At 35.1% G+C, this 17,719-nt stretch overlaps 1 protein-coding gene across 1 annotated transcript in view; it reads right to left on the bottom strand.

The window, feature by feature from the left end:
* Positions 1-17,719, bottom strand: part of LOC145296653 (rho-associated protein kinase 2-like) — a 407,811-nt gene that overhangs the window by 32,383 nt on the left and 357,709 nt on the right. The window contains exons 21-24 of the mRNA XM_080142590.1: positions 14,772-14,894; positions 12,810-12,871; positions 6,744-6,813; positions 639-742 (exon numbers count right to left, since the gene is read on the bottom strand). Coding sequence (XP_079998716.1) covers positions 639-742; positions 6,744-6,813; positions 12,810-12,871; positions 14,772-14,894 — 359 coding nt within the window. The remainder of the gene's footprint in view (positions 1-638; positions 743-6,743; positions 6,814-12,809; positions 12,872-14,771; positions 14,895-17,719) is intronic.

The following is a 17,719-nucleotide window of genomic DNA, read 5'->3' on the forward strand; positions in this document are numbered from 1 at the left end:
TTTTTTAACGCCTCTTTCTGCATAAATTTTATAAGGACTATTTATTTAGTCATTCTTTCGTCTAATTCTTGGAATCTTAACAGAAATTTGTGTGGCTCAAGACTTACTAAATTAAAAAAAAAAAACTTATGTGTGTGTTTGTGTGTATGCACATGTATATACAAATTATTTATTTAAAGGACTATATATTATATATTTCATATATATTTGTGGATCAACCTTTGACCATTTCAAAGGCCATTAAAAAAGGATTAAAATCATCAGTAACAAAACGTTTCGTTGCTGGTGATTTGGAAGGATTTTTAATGGCATTTTAAATAGTAAAATATTAATCTACATCAATGAAATCAAGGTACATCTGAAAGCTCTAACATTTTTAAATAAAAAATTTGTATTTTAGTTTTCAGATTTGCGATTGAGTACTTTGATTCCTTTTCAACATCTCCCAATGCCATATATATATATATCTCAGCCAGATATACAAGTCCAACACATGTCAGCATATAAAACTATTAAACTAAACATGATTTGGTAAACACTAGCTGATTGTAACTAATAAGTACGGTCTGAATTTTCTTTCCACACATGACACATAATATCTGGTCCGACTAGTAAATAACAGATTAAAAAAAACTCACTTTTCCTGCACTAAAGATGCTGCATCTGTTGACAGTTCCTCATTTTCTTTGACACGTTCTTTGATCTCTTCTTTCAGTTCCTTCACTTGGGCTCGGTATAATGACTGCAAAAGACGGAAAGCAAACCATATTTAAAAAAAGTTTTTAAATTTCGAGAAACAGTCTGTAGGAAAAAAAAATCTCAATATTACATTTTCTGTGATCGTAATCAGTAATAACTGGAGTTTGCTTCTCAGTCTTTTTCTTTCTTTAAAAATCGATTTGAGTAAATAATCCATGCTTTAATGTACTTAAGCATGTTTCACTTTCTTGAAAATAACTTCCCAGTTCTTCAAACTGGCTTGTTTTTATGCAGTCCAAGTATGAACGCAAGAATTCACATGATTGTTAAGGATAAAATCAGCTGCAAGTCGCCATTTTATTTATTTCTATTAAGCAACTGGACTTGTTAAAACGTGCAGACATGTGAGCGCTTCTGAGGTTATCTCCAAAATCTTTACAAGTTTTCCTACAGTAATATATCTTTCACGTGAAGTGTACGCATAATTCTTCATAATATCGTTAAGAATAAATTTTTAGTTTTCGTTATAAACCTTCACTGTAATTAAAACTATGAGGATAATTTTAAAAGTAAAGATGAAAAGATGAAGATGACTAGTCAGGGTTTCAGTACTTTTTCCTATGATGTTGTAGAATTCTACGCTCAGTGTGTAAAGTTTCCCCACAAGTGGTGCACAGGTAGTTACCAGGGTTGTGCTTTTTATAATATTTTTGTTCAGACCGGGCCTTTATTTTTTGCGTCTATTTCTGCCTTTCCCTTGCGAAGGCTACAATGCCAGCAACTTTGGCCTGCTGCTAGCTCTTCACAATTTTTTCAATAATTGCCTGAAGATGGCGCTTTATTACATCGCTTGTAGCGGAGTTTCTGACCATCAATCTTTCTGTACCCATTTTTCAATTCGCCATACAATAGGATTTTTGAGGTGCGATTGTTTTCCATACTGGCCACATTGCAGTAGTGTGGTGTTGACTACAGTTTCTATGCTGTTCACGTTGGCTCTGTTGAGTACTTCAACATTTAGTAAAAAATCGTTCCATTTAATTTTCATAATTTTTATTAGGTGGTACTGTTGTATTCCAACCTCTTTATGTGAGCCGTGTACAGGGTGTAGGGTTCTGCTGCAGTAGAGCAGGTAAAACAACTGCTTTATAAACTTTGCATTTTGTTTCTAGTCGAATACTGTTTCTTGATCATAATCGTTTTTAGTTTTCCAAACAAAGCACCTGAATGCAGTTTATAGTTAGCCTACTTCCCAGATACCACTTACTTTAAAGAGTCTGAATCAATAATTGTATCAGAAGCATAGACACAGCACTCTCCTTCGACACTAGCGCCCAAGTACATGTATTTGGCGACTTTAATGTCCATCACAAAAACTGGCTTGGATTCTCTACTTACACAGATGCAGCAGGCAGCCCAACTCATAGCTTCTCTGTATCTCACTCCCTATCGCAAATTGTTACTTTTCTAACCCGCTTCCCTGATCAGGAAGAACAACACGCATCACTATTAGATCTGTTTTTGACCACAGTTCCTGATGATTGTGTAACGAAAGCCGACAGCCCACTTGGGAACGTTGATCATGCGGTGATAATGGTTGAAATCGCCCTAAACTCTAGACCCAAAACTGAAGAGCCAGTGCTCAAAACAACGAGATATTATAAAAAGGCTGACTGGGAAGCTATCAGAGATCTTATCAGAGACGCCCCATGGGGAAATATTTTTTCTCTTCCTGCTGAACAGTGTGCAACCGAGACCACTGAATGGTTCAAAACTGCAATCGAAGCGCATGTTCCCATGAGGAAATTCTATAGCAAGCCCCACTCTCCCCAATGGTTTACTTCGACTTGCGCAACTGCCATTGCTCAAAGGCAGCATGCATTCCGCAGGTTTAACAGACATAAGTCCAGTTCAAACAGACAGAAGTACATAGAAGCTAGAAGTAACGTTAAAGAAATAGCGACAGCTAAGAGGGAATTTACGGAAACCACTAAAAAACGCATCGAAGCACAAAAACTAGGAACTCGTGACTTCTGGAAAATCTACAACAGTGTAGTAAATAATGGGCAATCAACAATTCCCCCACTAACCAACAATCACGAGGTTCTTTGCTCAGCAACCGAGAAGGCTAACATGCTTGCCAGTCAGTTTGCCTCAAACTACACACTGGACCCTCTAAACCACCCCCTACCTCAATTTCCTATGCGGACAGACGCCACAATAGACGATCTGATAATCACCCCTGCTCAGGTGCATGCTATCATAAAAAACCTTGACACTTCCAAAGCATGTGGACCCGACCTCATCCCAGCTGTGCTATTAAAAAAGTGCTCAGCCGAAGTAGCTCCAGTTCTCTCCAAACTCTACAACAAATGCCTTAATGAATCTTGCTTTCCGAGCTGTTGGAAAACTGCTTCTGTAGTACCAGTATTCAAGAATTCTGGCGAAAGAACTGACCCATTAAATTATCGCCCTATTAGCCTCCTCCCACTTTTTGCCAAAATATTTGAAACCTTAATTAACCATGCTCTAGTCCAGCACCTTACAGATGCTAAACTTCTGACCAACCATCAATATGGATTTAGACAAGCCCGTTCCGCGGCAGACATCCTCACTGTAATCTCTGAACGCATATACCATTCACTGGACAAAGCGGGAGAGGGCAGAGCGGTAGCTCTAGATATATCTAAGGCTTTTGACAGGGTATGACATGAGGGTCTCCTCAGGAAGATTAGATCTTACGGTATCACTGGTAGAATACTTAACATAATTAAATCCTTCTTAGATAAGAGAAAAATCCAGGTTGTCCTCGACGGTCGTACATCTAAACAATATGATATAAATGCGGGAGTGCCCCAGGGATCTATCCTTGGACCTCTGCTGTTCCTGATATTCATAAATGACCTCCCCGACAAAATTGCCTCTGAGATGGGTATATATGCTGATGACACCACACTCTATAGCAGGCACGACAGGAAAACAAATGAACATATATCTAAAGTAATGGCAGAAACACTAGAGGATGACCTCCAATCAGTAGTGGAATGGGGACAAAAATGGATGGTAACGTTCAATGCCACCAAGACAAAACTGGTTTCATTCAATAATTACAAGAAACCTTCTCTACCACCTATAGCAATGGCCAACGACTCTTTATCTGAGAGTACGTCTCTCAAGCTCCTTGGCCTAACGTTCACAGGAAACATGAGTTGGAACAATTACATCGAGGGCATTGTCAGGGCCGCTGCAAGGAAGGTGGGCTCTCTCTACCGTGCTAGAAAACTTCTAACACCCGAAAGTATCCTGTACCTCTATAAGGCCACTATTCGCCCATGTATGGAGTATTGCTGTCATATTTGGGCCGGTGCATCGGCTACTAGTCTCTCGCTCCTTGACAGGGTTCAAAAGAGTCGCAAATCTGATAGGCCCTAAACTGGCATCTAAACTTCAGCCTCTGTCCCATCGTCGAAACGTTGCATCCCTCTGCCTGTTCTACAAGTATTATAATGGTGAATGCTCTGAAGAACTGCAAGCACTTGTGCCCCCACGACGCGAACACCCTCGACAGACCCGACAAGCTGCAAAATCCCACCCCCACACTGTAGAGATCCCTAGATGTAAAAGATCTTTCTACTCCAGTAGTTTCTTCCCCAGAACTGCTAGACTTTGGAATTCCATTCCAGGTCACTGCTTCCCCAACTGTACTGACATGCATAAGTTCAAGTGCAACGTGAACCAACATCTCGCTGCCCTAATCCCTACATAGTACCCCAGTAGATGTTTCCCCTGATAGTAGCCCCCTACACCAAAGTGGCAATGTGCCTTGTTTGGGGTGAAAATGTAATAAAAAAAAAAAAAAAAAAAGAATCTGAAAAAATATTGGAATTATCCGATCACTTTGATTTAACGAACTATTTTACAAATTCGTAACGATATGAACAGGATGCACACACGTTGCCATTATCATACATCGTAGAATAAGTAAACGAAAAGATTGGATGCGTCACAAATGCAGTCAATATGGAATCTAATGTATAGAATCTATGAATCAAAATTGGATTCTAGTTAAATTACAATTTAACAGCTGGACAATTCCAGTTGTTAAATTTAAATTAAATGTTAATATACAGTGTGAGCCAGGGCCGCCAACAAGATCCAAACAAAAGAGTCAACCATCTTCACGGATGACCTCAAGCTGTATGCCAGCTCAGACACTGACTTTAGACAACTTGCAAGTCATAACTTTTTTAGAGATATTGGAATGAAGTTTGGTTTGAACAAATGTTTCAAGTGCTCATCAGAGCTGTGAACAGAAAACATACAGCTCGATGAAGATGCTGACATCAACGACGAGAAGGAAAATTACAAATACGTTCGTATAGAAGAGGCGGATTCAGCATGCCAAGAGGAGAGAAAAAATTGGCAGTGAATATATATATGTTTTATTTTTTTTATTACCGTTTTATCTGTTTGGTAATAAAAAAATAAAACATATTTGCTCTGCAATAGTATTGAGCACTCTTCAGGTTTTTACTAATTACAAGGTTTACTAAATATTATATATATATATATATATATATATATATGTGTGTGTGTGTGAATGACATGTAATAAAAATCTGTAAAACATCACTTACAAAAATGAATTCCTAGCATCAACCAACATGGCAGACAGTTTTGGCATTGTAGCCGAGCTACAAAGGAACACAAGCTAAACACTAAAACACAGAAAATGCTAACATCGTGCGGAACATAGAAACCAGTGTCTGTCTAGACTGTTTCTGCCCAGAGGATCATGAGGTATGGGGTCTCAGAAATTGATCATCAGCATCATGTAACTATCGTGATGAGCTCCCAAGATCCAAATCTCAACATCATGGAAGAAGAACAGCAGAAAAACTTCCATCAAGAAAATGTCCAAACATTTGAACAAGATTGTCTTACAAATGAGGCAAAGTCAAAAAAATAAGTTTACGACGCAAATAATCCAAAAGAGTTGCCAAAAACACAAGAACTTCCATTGCAAAAATGGAATTGTAGATTCACCGAGGACTATATAGATGAGGAAGGCTTTTTAGACTGACTAAAATGGGAACTGCTCATCTATAATCTGGAGCGGATTATAATTGCTGGCAAAGATCAAGGTTTTATGACAAATGCTTTTAAGAAGAGCGGTTTCAGCAATAACAACAAATGCACATTCTGCCACACAGAAGTGAAGATTGTGAGCCAACATCCAACTGTAACATTCTGCTAGGGGGGGGGGGGACTACTTTACAACATCACACGATGGAGTGTGTAAACATCTCCACTGGACGACCTGTAAAAGTTGAATATCGAATGCAGCATCAAGTCCTGGGAAGACATACCAGAAAGAACAGTTGGAAATAAGTTGTATACCATCCGCGATGACTATGCAATTCGTGCATAGCTACGTACCATGAAAACGGGGCTATTAAACCTGACATAGTGATATGGGAGAAGAAAGAGAAAGACAGTATGTTTAGAAGTTAGTGTCTTCAAATGATGCTGGATTGAACAGAGATAGAAAAGATGAAACACCAAGGTAATTTATGTACGACATAAAAAGATGAAACACCAAGGTAATTTATGTACGACATGAAAAGAAACCGAAATCTTGGGAAGGGCTCCATCATTCCAGTACTTATAGAAGTAACTGGACTCCTGAAAAAGAATTTCAAAAACTATCTAACAAATATACCTGGTGAACCAAGTGGAACATAGATTGACACAATTGCACTTAAAGGGATGGTAAGAATCTTAAAAAGATCTCTCGGTTGGAATGTACGAGATGATGTGCGAATGTTTGGCACTCTGTGGGATGCCTCATCACCAACTTGAACAAAATCATAAATTTTTTTTTTTGTAAATATAACTTTACACAAAAAGTAAGGAATTTATACTAAATAAATTTAAAAAAAAAAAAAAAAAAAAAAATGTTATTTCCCTCAACTATAACATTTTTAAATCTATTATGAATCATATTCAACCTACAGGTTTCCAATGACAAATTTAGATTCTTACCGAGAAATAGGATTCTGCCTCAAATTGATCTTGAAGTTCACGCATTTGAAGATCAACTAAAGATGATTCTCTGAAAAAAGGAAAAATTAATTTATCAGAAAATAAAAATAAAATAAAAAAAACAAACAAAAAAATAAAGATCAGTTTTGTTTGACAGTGTATCAACCCTTTTAAATTATATTGAAACAATATCTACTATAAACTAACCATTGAATGCAAGCTACTATTTGATTTAGAGGTTGGCTTCTCAATTTCTATAAAAATAAAATATTACACACAATCGATAACCAGTTTGTACACCACATTATAAACTAATGAGTTTAAGGTTTACTAGGTGGTTCATGTTTCTGGCATTAAAATACTATGGAAATGGTTTTGTATGGAGGTTGGTAAGTATTTTGGTCTCGGAGTCCATACATACAGACCATATCACTCGTACCGTGCAGGAGAGGAGAAGATTGTTATACCCTCATGTTATTGGTTGCCAATATTAAACAGATCCCGAATTCTCCCTCACATTGAATTGACCTTGTACCAAAATGTTCAGATTATAAAATATTTTGAGCAGAAAGATTCATGTTCACATGTTTACGGCAATACAGCTATGGAAACAGTTTTGTACTTGCATGCCATATATCACTCGGTCCATGCAGGAGAGGAAGAATTCATAAGGGTATCTTATTATGATAGATTTATAAATATGTAACCCAAGTTATAGATTTATAAATATGTAACCCAAGTTATAGATTTATAAATATGTAACCCAAGTTATAGATTTATAAATATGTAACCCAAGTTATAGATTTATAAATATGTAACCCAAGTTATAGATTTATAAATATGTAACCCAAGTTATAGATTTATAAATATGTAACCCAAGTTATAGATTTATAAATATGTAACCCAAGTTATAGATTTATAAATATGTAACCCAAGTTATAGATTTATAAATATGTAACCCAAGTTATAGATTTATAAATATGTAACCCAAGTTATAGATTTATAAATATGTAACCCAAGTTATAGATTTATAAATATGTAACCCAAGTTATAGATTTATAAATATGTAACCCAAGTTATAGATTTATAAATATGTAACCCAAGTTATAGATTTATAAATATGTAACCCAAGTTATAGATTTATAAATATGTAACCTAAGTTATAGATTTATAAATATGTAACGTAAGTTATAGATTTAAAAAGGATACTTAGATTAATGGCCGCTGAATGATGGGTAGTTTGTTTTGCGCTATCAGAACAATATTTGCAAAATAAAAATGAAAAAAAAGAAAGAGTAGGAGAGGTTAAGATACCCTCATGTTGGTGGCTGACAACATTAGACAGACCTCGAATTCTCCCTCACACTGAACTGACCATGTGCCAAAATATCAAAATGTTGAGATTATAAAGCACTTTCAGCAGAACGATTCATGTTCAAATAAACTTAACGGCAGTAGACGCTTTATTTTTTGATCAATCGTAACCAAAGCAAAATGTTCACAAATGCATTAAGCAAAATTTGTATGGACTGAACTTCTTTTGTAAAGGCTTATCATCTGTGGAACATTACCATGAGACTGCTTTCTTGCTGATTACAACTTTGTATCTTTTTTTTTTTTGGAATCCTTTCAGATGAGTAATTTGTATATTTATTTGCGGACTGTTATCCTCATCTTTATAGTTGTTTCATGACGTTTCGGCCAACTATTCCTCTGGCCTTTGTCAGGTGATTAACCACGAGATAGAAATGCTGAGTCTTAACTGTATCCTCGATAATTACTGCTTTCCATATTTTTTTTTTTTTTTTTTTACATAGGCATCACCACTTATCAAGGCCAAGAGGCCACTCAAGGATAAGGGTTAAAGAGTGTACAGTAGAAATTGAACAATATAGTAACCATTAGTAATGGAGATTTGGTAAATTTGTTAATTATATGGAACGGCTCATCAAAAACTTGTTTACGTTAGACTTGAAGACAACCATATTGTAGTCAGTTGGAAAGTAGAAAAACGGAAAGAAAGAAGCTTTGCTCATGGAATCTACGCTTAGGTTTAGGCACACATAAAGAGTGGGGGAAACTAGTGATAGTGTTTTCTGCTAGACGGGTGTTTCTTGTGAAAGTTTGGTGAGGGGGGACCATAGAATGGAGCTCAGCCGAGCACCTGCCATGAAAAGAACGATAAAGCAGAGACAAACTCGCAACATCTCTTCTGTGAGAAAGAGGCTGCAGGGAAGAGAAAAGGACATCCCTCACAAGGCTACGAAGTCTATTTTAAACTCTATCAAGGCAGGATGTCCTTTCTAGCAGCTCCTGCCCAGATGTGGCAACAGTACTCCATCCTTGGACGTACCTGGCTCTTATATAGAGAGAGAATTGCATCAGCAGTGAGATATCTACTGGATCGATAGAAGGATCCCACCATTTTTCCAGCGGCCTAGGCAACGGATTTAATGAATGTGTTCCATTTCAGATCAAGAGTACAGGTCAAGCCCAAAAGCTTGTCAAAACATGAGGCCTCCCCAAGATGAGAGCCATTCATTTCAATTGATGCCAGATGGGGATCAGAGCGTTGATGATGTAAAGATAAAAGCTTGGTTTTAGATGCATTAAAAGTAACAAGCCACCTCTTCCCCCATTGTACCACTTGCTCAAGATCAGAGGAGAGAGAAATTGGTCGTTTACGGTCTTAGATGTGCTACCATAGATAGTAGTGTCATCAGCATAGATGTCTACGAATGATGTAAGGATGTGATTTGGAAGATCATTAATATAGATCAGGAAGAGAGTTGGGCCTAGGATGGACCCGAGGGACTCCAGCATTAATACTAAGAGCTTCTGATTTCTGCCCATCAACCACTACTCTTATGGACCTATCAGAGAGAAATGATTTAATAATTGAGACATTTCCAGCTATACCGTAGCTTGAGATCTTGTGAAGTAAACCTTTATGCCATACTCTATCAAAGGCCTTTTATATGTCAAGAGCAACCTCCGTCGAGAGATTTTCTAATCCTATAAGATATAACTGTAAGCACATCTGTTGTAGATCTAGCAGAACGGAAACCATATTGTGTGTCACTAAGAATGTTATTTTTGCTAAGATGGTTGATTACTTCTCTATTTAACACAGATTCCAGCAACTTACTCATGACACACAGGAGACTTATTGGCCTGTACTGTGAGGGAGATGAGCGATCACCTGAATTCTTAAATATGGGACATACAGATGAGATTTTCCAGGGTGATGGGAAGCAATTCTCCTTAAGACAATGTTCAAACAGTTTTGTAAGTATGGGCACAAGTTCTGATTGAAGTCTTTTGAGTACTATAATTGGAATATCGTCAGGGTCGGTTGCTTTAGTGGAATCAAGGTTTTTGATTAGATTGGCAACATCACGTACAGATATTTGTATATCACATAGCATGTTTTCTGATACAGGAGGTTGGCAGCCTTGGTCGCAAAGGTTAGAATTAGCTGCAGTTCTTGGCAAAGAGTTTGGCTTTGTCTGGTGCTGACAAGATTACCTCAGGTCCATTTATGAGAGTTGGGATAGAGCACACACTTCTGTTCAATATTCTGTTTGCTATTTGCCAAAATTGGTGGGAACCAAGCCACTGTTCAGCTACTTTGGACTTGACGGACTGAGCATACAACTCTCTTGCGTTCTTTATTACTTTTTTACAGTGGTTGCTGGCAGTTCTAAAAGCGGCTTTAGTCTCAGTACATCTATTACGTTGGAAGCAATGGAAAAAGCGATTTCTATGCGCAATGGCAGCTGCACATTCCGGAGAGAACCACGGCTGGCTGTTAGGTTTTTGCTGGAAATTTTTCGAGGGTATGAAATGGTCTATACCTACAATTAACCATTCTGTCAGGTCCAATACTATAGAGGACACATCCTTTTTAAACATGGAACGCAGATGTAGATCTGATATAAATATGCGGAAGCTATCCCAGTCAGCCATAGAGTATCGATATACTGTACGATGGAGAGGTACGTCTGGGGACTTATTACAATTCATTTTTATCTTAACTGATACAACTGAGTGGTCGGAAGATCCAAGTGGAGACAGAACAGAAGCTGAACACAGTTCAGGGCAAGTTGTGAGAAAGAGGTCTAGGAGACTTGCATACTGGCCGTCAGTATCGGGAACACGGGTGGGTTCGTGAACAATCTGAGTGAGGTCATAAGCAATGGAGAAATCATGACAGAACCTCCCCTCATCATCGGTCTTGTTTGAGTGAGTTAACCATTCCACATTGTGAACATTGAAGTCTCCACAGACATGAATATTAGCCGAAGGATAAGCAGATAGGGCATGGCCAATTTTCTCAGAGAGCAAATATAAATGCAGTAGTTTGAGCTAGTGCAACCCGGAAGCACATATAGGGTAAGTTAGGATCTTCTCTGGAGATGTCCCTACCACATGGAAAGCCATCTTTTATATAGGCACATATTCCATGCCCATGGTGATCTTGGGGGTCAGATTTGGAAGTTAAATTAGAGTATCCTTTAATTACAAACTCATCTAGAGAAATGGTCTGTCCAATGCCAGTTTCACTTAGAAATAATATGTCTGGTTTAGTCTCCTGTAATTGGGTTTCAATCTCTAGAAGTTTAGAACGTAGACCCCTGATGTTAGAGAAGGAGACCTTGTAGTGGGGATCTACGTTAGAAGTTGGAGATCCGGGTTTAATCGTGTGTTTTTTATTGAGACTTTTCATGGTGTTTTGGGATTTGTGGACTAAGTCGACAGACATCTCTGAAGCAGGACAGAGAGGGAAAGTAAGAGAGAAATAGAAATAAAGAAATATTATTTTTTTTGTAGCACATGAAAAGCACATGAAAAGGTAAAGCTGTAACAATTACCCACTAATATGGCATCGAGAGGCCCCACTAGAAGCTACTGCATGGTCTAGAATCCATTCACCAAATGGCAATACAGCAGCCCCAGTACTTTGCACCTGCTGATAGGACAGCCTCCTTATTGGTTAATCCAAAGTTCGGGTCCCTGACTATCAGGCGGATAACGTCAGCCCAGATAAAACGTTTACCTCCAGCACCCTTACTAGTGACATGGCTACAAGGATAGACATAGAAACAGAAAATTTCCGACATCCCAGGCGGCTGTTCATGCAAAATACTGCCTAGCAAACAGCTTTTTCTTCTCCCTTTGTCAGAAAAATCACTAATTAAAAATGAGGACTGAGGGACAAATAAAGAGAAGCGAGAGTAACAGCATCCACAATGCATTTTCTACTCTCCATAATTGTTATCATTTCATGTTTTGGCCAACTAATCCTCTGGCTGACTTTGGGTAGGATTGAAACCACTATCGTTAAATAATCATAGGTAGGATTGAAACCACTATCGTTAAATAATGCTCAGCTTGGAACCATAGAGACTATCCACTTCCCCACAGACCTCGAAGGGCGATCAAGGTTGGATTTTATGGTCTTACAAATCCAAGTTTTTCGTCATTATCTGGTTTCCATCAACAGGTCCATATCGAATGGCATATCATTTTATTTTTTTTATTGGAATCCTTTGAGATGATTAATTTGTTTATTTATTGGCAGACTGCTATTCTCATCTTCAGAGTCGACCAGAGGATTAGATGACCAAAACATGGTGAAACGACAACAACTCTGAAAGGCAATAATTACTGAGGATACAGTTAAGGGACTCAGCATTCCGATTCCATCATGGTTAGTCACCTGACGAAGGCCAGAAGAATAGTTGGCCGAAACGTCGTGAAACAACAACTATGAAGATGAGGATAACAGTCCGCAAATAAATATACAACTTGGTAGTTTGAAAATTTTTCTCATATACCATTCCATAAGCAATCAACTGCAGTTCATAACCTGGATCAATGTTAGTACTCCTATAGTATTCCTCATCTTTTTAAATCTAAAGTTTCATAACTGCTGCTTATTCTCAGGCTTATAGCCATTTTCCCAATTTGGTATTTACAAATGGTATTTACAAATGGTCACTCATTTAAATACTAATAACCAATTAAAAAAAATTTTATCAAGAACGTGATCGAATAACTTACTCTTTCAATTTTCGTAATTCTTCTTCAACTTTTTGTCGTTCTTCTCGCAACTCACACAGATCCTAAAAAATAAAAATTAAAATTAAAAAAACATAAAAACATTAAATCAAGTTCTTTAATGTTTTAAAAAGTTAAAAATAGGTAAGGAATAAAATTAAAATGTTATAAAAAATGAATTAAAAAGAAAAAAACTAAATGGTAATAATCTTAATTGTTTTGTAAATTGCATGGAAATAGAAAACATCTTTTTCTCAGATTTCTGCAGTAAAATGTTTTGGTTGTCAAGGAAAAAAGAGTTTGGTCAAGTTGCAATAAAATTAACAGCCAAAAATTAAAACAAAAATAACCCAAAAAAACTAAATCTTTTTTAATTTAATTTTTTTTTTAAATTGCTTTTTCATCCCCAAAAAAGACAGTGTCACTTTGAAGTAAAGAGCTACTATTTGGACCAATTATGCAGGAATATTATGCAGGGAGTTGAGCAGTGAGACTTTTGTTCACATTACATTGGAACTTCTACATGTCAGTACAGTAAGGAAAGTAGGAACCAGGGAGGGAATTCCAAAGTCTAGCAGTTCAAGGAAGGGAACTATTTGAGTAAAAGGCTTTACGACAACAAGGGATCTCTAAAGGGTAAGGGTGGGATTTTGCTGCTTGTAGAGTAGGTTGGGGGTATTACAAAGGGAAGGAGGGGCACAAGTACTTGTAAAATTACAGAAATTTATACCAAATGCAAGAAAATTACATTTTCTACTAACCTATATAATTTAATGTTTTATATTTTATATATGGTATAATAGAGTTGACACACTGGTTCTCGGCAGATCACCAAAGTTAAGCAACATTGAGCATGGTTAGTACCAGATGGGTGAGTATTTGGGATTCTAGGCGCTGTATTTACTCTCTGCTTATCTCGGCATTTGTTTCCAGTTGTCCTGAACATACACTGCACTTGCGACTGGTATTTAACAATGTTCACTCATGAAAGGTGTGGTTGGAGATTGTGTAACTCCTGCCAAAAAAATGTCACAGACAGACACCCCCACGGTGGGTATCCAGAGTCTGTCAAAGACTGAAGGAGCCTCTCTAAATATAATTTAAAAGTAAGGAAACTGATCATAAGATTATTATCATTAAGTTTATTTATCAAAATAAAAAAAATGTTTAATTAAAAAATGGCAGCTGATTTTTCTGAAAATTGGTCACTTAGTTATGGATAAAAAGACAGGAAGATACTTATCCTACCACTAATCCTAAGTTCCAGGGATGGAGAGGAGGTGGCTTGCTACTTGGATTTCAGTTTAGTAGTCAATTTTATTTTTAACTATATTTTTCAGGAATGAGACCCAATCATTTTGTTTAGCTTTAAAATTTGAAATAATTTTGTAATGAAAAAACAAAAACAAACTTGACAAGTTTCAGATGCTGAAAATATATAGGTTAGTAGAAAATTAAATTTTAATGTGTTTAGTGAAAGTGATCTGATATATATATATATATATATATATATATATCCGCATTTGTGTTTTTATTATTCACATTAAAGAAAACTGAAGGATCGATCGAAAATTTTGTGCTTTTGAAAAAAAAAAAAAACGATTTTTTCAAAAAAACTTTTTGGATTCTTACATGTCAACAAATAGGAAATAAATAAAGAAAAGATAAATATTCATATATATTTTTTATAGTGATTTTTTTTATCCATATATATATATATATATGTACATACATACACACTAGTGATGGGACGAGTTCAATATTTTTCCCACTTTTTAAACAAAATCAAATACAAAAGATAATTAAAGAAATCGTTACACATTTTTCTGATTCCGATACCCTAAAAGTTCGGATTTTTCTGATTCTCAATTAATCGTCCCAACACAAATATATACGAGACTTTTTAGCCTGTTAAAAGCATAAAACATTGGGGTTAAAAGAGGCGAAAGAAGGAGTTCAACTCACTTTTTCATATTGTTTCTCGCGTGCTTTTGCTTTGTTCAGTTCTTGGGTTTGCGTCTTCAAGTCACTCTGCATTAAATTGCGCCGCTGAATTTCTTGTTCAACTTGTAGATTCAAATTCTTAACCTGAAATTTTACCAAAATTAATTTAAATCATTTTTTAACAAATGATTAAGGCAGATAATGATAATACAAATAGATCAAAATCATTTTTTTTAACAAATGATTAAGTCAGATAATGATTAATACAAATAGATCAAAATGATATGACAGAAAATGAATAAACATTGGAAAAATCAAAATAAACTGAAAAAAAAAAAAAATTATGATACATTCCCCCCCCCAAAGGAAAGGGGATTACTCTTCTAGTACCTCCCCTTGGGGGGGATGCTCAGGTCTTGATAGGGGTAACAAACTTAAAAACAAAAAAGTGTCTGAATAATTTGGAAAAAAAAAAAAAGTAAAAACTTATCCTAAACTTGACATTTTATGCAAATTTTTCATTATTCAGATTTTAAATTTGATACTTTTTACCAAAACGATTTTTTTTATGTATTGGTTGGCATTACATAACCCATTGACATGTTGATGTGCCATAAAACATATCTAAATTGATGGGTAAAAATAGCAATAGACTCTTATTAAAGGAGTTTCAAAAAAATTAAAATCATTATTGTAGAAGACAAATTACAATAAAAAATATTTTTTATTCTTATATATTCTGTACAAGTACAAATTTTTTCAATTATAAATTAACGGTACTTGTGCAGTTTAATCAACACATAAAAAAATGAAAATATCGAAAAAAAGGTTATATTGTACGTATCCATTTTGAACTGAAGATCTCCAAAAAAAAAAAAAAAAAAATTTCACTTAATTTCATCAAATAGTTTTTTTTACAGCAGAAAAACGCGTTTTTATGAGAGCATATTGAAGGCAGACATCTTGGACTTTTTAAAAATTTTGTTTGAATTTTATAAACGCTCAAGATAACTCCATGTAAATTGCCGACACTCCTTCCCAGCTTTAATACTAGCTTTTCTTCCTAAAAATCGAACATTTTGCTCGTTATCATAAATTGTTTTTTTTTCGCTGTAAAAAAAAAAAAAAAAAAAAAAAAAAAACTACTTGATGAAATTAAGTGAAAAATTTTTTGGGAGAACGCCATTCCTTAACAGATACATACAATTTAAACTTTTTTTTTTTTTCGATATTTTCATTTTTTAATGTCTTGATTAAACTGTACAAGTACCTAAATTTATTTAAAAAAAAAAAAAAAAATTGCTAAAATTTCAGACACAAAACTATAAAACTAAAAATTAAAGAAAATATATTAATAGAATTTTAATTCTTTTTTCTCTTCTAAATAATTAAGTTTAAACATTTAAAAAAAAAAAGAACCCAAGAATTTCATGGGATTCATGTTAATTATATTCTTATTTCTCTGGTAAGGATTAGCTGAAATATGTCAGAAGACATTTTATGAACATAAACTGCTAGCTTGAAAATGTTGAAAACCCACAAAACTATTGCATATATATAGATAAAAATAAGATCATAAAATTACAGATGTATAATAGCAAACAATCTATTATAAACCATTTAAAAATATTTATGAAAAGTAGGCATACAAATAACTTAGGCTTTTTACTCTTTACTATATATATATATATATATATATATTTATATAAATATATATATATATATATATATATATATATATATAAGAGAGAGAGCGAGTCTTGGAAGCTTTTTCATCTTAAAAAGTATATAAAAAAATTTTTTTATAAAAATTTTAGGTTTTCAAGGATCATCAGTTGTTTACCATGAAACACTATTCCAGGGATTTAAAAACAAAATAGTATATTAAATCATCGCTCCCCAGCAGTGTTGAGAAATTATCACCTTCCCGAAATAACATAAAAAATGTTCCGGATAATGAATCCAGTCTTTGTGTTCCAGATTAATTAGGCTAACGTATTCATGTTATCCAAATTTTTTCTTACATTTGTCTTTGTTCCCCAAAAAGTAAATTATTTTTACAAATCTACAGCATTTATATAATTCGGACGAATCCACTATATATATATATATATATATATATATATATATATATATATATATATATATATAGACAGCATTTCCAAATACTGCTGTATTATTAATTCAAATAACAACTTTCATAGTAATATAGATATGTGTAATAAAATTAAAAAAATAAAAAAAACTTTTACATTTATGTAAATCATTCTTGTGAACTTGTGTTAAATATTAGCAAGACAATGCTGAAGGTATTGCTAGTCAACGATTGTTATGATCGTTGTAATATTTGTAAAAATAGAATGTTATAGGAAAATAAATATTTACAGAGAAAATAATTTAAGATGTTTTAATAGAAAATAATAAACAATAATTTAAAATAAATTGACCTCTAGAGTTTTTTTTTTTTTTTTTTACATGGTAGTCACCACTGATCAAGGCCTGGAAGCCACTTGGGGATAAGGGTTATTGCGTGTACAGTAATCAGTGGAATAATATCGTAGTAATCGTTAGTAATGGAGATTTGATAAAGTGTCTTACTTAAGGGGCGGTTTATTAGGAATTTGTTTATGTTGGACTTGAAGACATCCAAGTTGTAGTCAGGTAGGAAACGGGCGACCGGAAGAGAGTTCCACAGGCGTGCACTTCTAAGAAAGAAACTTTGTTCATGGAATCTACGTTTGGATTTAGGCACAGATAAAGAATGGAGAAAATTACTGACAGAGGTTTCAGCTAGACGGGTGTTTTTCGTGAAAGATTGGTGAAGGGGGACCAGAGACTGGAGCTCAGACAAGCACTTGCCATAGAAATAACGATAAAACAAAGACAGGCTCGCAACGTCTCTTCTGTGGGAGAGAGGTTGCAGGGAACAGAAAAGGGTACCAGCCACAAAGTCTATTTTGTACTCTGTC

This window comes from Euprymna scolopes, chromosome 17 (assembly GCF_053919585.1).
Source record: "Euprymna scolopes isolate OS-2025 chromosome 17, ASM5391958v1, whole genome shotgun sequence".
In the NCBI taxonomy this organism is placed as follows: Eukaryota; Metazoa; Mollusca; class Cephalopoda; order Sepiida; family Sepiolidae; genus Euprymna; species Euprymna scolopes.